Consider the following 1,942-nt stretch of genomic DNA (forward strand, 5'->3'; position numbering starts at 1 on the left):
GTAAGCTGAACAGCATTTATGAGCTACTTGGACAAGGCTAAGCTTCTATGTCAGGAAGACCAGAGGAGAAGGTGAGTGAAGGGTTGGTCTGTGTCTAGAATTAGGGCTTGTATGGGCCTGGAGAAGTTAATCAAAAACAAAAAAGAAAAAGAAAGTAAAAAACTAAAACTACAACAAAGAAAGCACAGAAAGATAAGGGAGAAGAAAACAAGGTGAAATGAAAGTTGGAATATTAGTGAGAGGTCTGGTAGAAAAAAGGCATGTGAGGATTTTTTTTTTTTTCCAGAAAAGATCTACTTGTAAGAGGCAGGCAAAGTTAAATATGGCCAAGAGGAATAATGAGGAAACTCTCACTTCTTAGTCTGAAGGGAGCAGAGAGCAAGGACTACAACTCAAGGAGCATGCTGCTATAAGAGAAAAGTCCCCAACAACAGCTGTGGTCTTCAGTGGCACAACACAGCCACTGCCAACCCATAGTGCTGGCAGACGGAGCCTGAAATCTCCCTCCTTCCACACCTTTTTTTTTTTGTATGTTTAGTAGAGATGGGATTTCACTGTGTTAGCCAGGATGGTCTCGATCTGCTGACCTCATGATCTACCCACCTCGGCCTCCCAAAGTGCTGGGATTACAGCTGTGAGCCACTGCGCCTGGCCCCTGGGTGCATCCCATTGGGTGAGACTAGTAAAAACTCCAGTGGCTAAGACCTGGTTGATACAGAAGTCAGCAAAAAGCAAAAAGTGTGGAACAACTCCTTTAGAATCTCCAACTCACCCAGTTTGGCTCATCACTTCACAATTCCATGTCTTTGTTTCTTGTTGAAACTATGAGACTAATTTCCTCAAAAAGATATTGAGAGGAAGCCAAGGACCAGAAAGAAATAACCACTAGAAGGAGCTGCACAGTTCTAGGTATATTTGATTCTAGTATTTTTTCTTCAATTTCTACCAGGTGCAATCACTATTACTGTCTCAATTTACTTCAGGATTTTGGAGGGCACCCACCTTCCCCCTTGTCTCCTCACACAATGACCCTGGGATCCCTGGGAAACGGCAGCAGCCACGTGTCTGCTACCTTCTTGCTGAGTGGCATTCCTGGGTCCCACTGTGCTTCATGTACCTGGTTTCCATCCTGGGCAACTGCACAATTCTTTTCATCATTAAAACAGAGTGCTCACTCCATGAACCTATGTATCTCTTCTTGTCCATGCTGGCTCTGATTGACCTGGGTCTGTCCCTTTGCACTCTCCCTACAGTCCTCAGCATCTTTTGGGTTGGGGCACGAGAAATTAGCCACGATGCCTGCTTTGCTCAGCTCTTTTTCATTCACTGCTTATCCTTCCTCGAGTCCTCTGTGCTACTGTCTATGGCCTTTGACCGCTTTGTGGCTATCTGCTGCCCCTTGCACTATGCTTCCATTCTCACCAACACGGTCATTGGCAGGATTGGCCTGATCTCTCTGGGTCGTAGTGTAGCACTTATTTTTCCATTGCCTTTTATGCTGAAAAGATTCACCTATTGTGGCTCCCCAGTTCTCTCACATTCTTATTGTCTCCACCAAGAAGTGATGAAATTGGCCTGTGCCAATATGAAGGCCAACAGCATCTATGGCATGTTTGTCATCGTCTCTACAGTGGGTATAGACTCACTGCTCATCCTCTTCTCTTACGCTCTGATCCTGCACACCGTGCTGTCCATCGCCTCCAGGGCTGAGAGACTCAAGGCTCTTAACACCTGTGTTTCCCACATCTGTGCTGTGCTGCTCTTCTACACTCCCATGATTGGCCTCTCTGTCATCCATCGCTTTGGAAAGCAGGCACCCACCCTGGTCCAGGTGGTCATGGGTTTCATGTATCTTCTCTTTCCTCCCGTGATGAATCCCATTGTCTACAGTGTGAAGACTAAACAGATCCGGGATCGAGTGACCCATGCCTTTTGTTACTAA

At 46.0% G+C, this 1,942-nt stretch overlaps 1 protein-coding gene across 1 annotated transcript; it reads left to right on the plus strand.

The window, feature by feature from the left end:
- Nucleotides 1-1,025: 1,025 nt before the first annotated feature.
- On the plus strand, nucleotides 1,026-1,942 carry OR51G2 (olfactory receptor family 51 subfamily G member 2). The gene is given in 2 exon segments (XM_008019919.3): nucleotides 1,026-1,095; nucleotides 1,098-1,942. Coding segments are annotated over 2 exon segments (915 nt in total).

The sequence above is a fragment of the Chlorocebus sabaeus genome, chromosome 1 (assembly GCF_047675955.1).
Source record: "Chlorocebus sabaeus isolate Y175 chromosome 1, mChlSab1.0.hap1, whole genome shotgun sequence".
In the NCBI taxonomy this organism is placed as follows: domain Eukaryota; kingdom Metazoa; phylum Chordata; class Mammalia; order Primates; family Cercopithecidae; genus Chlorocebus; species Chlorocebus sabaeus.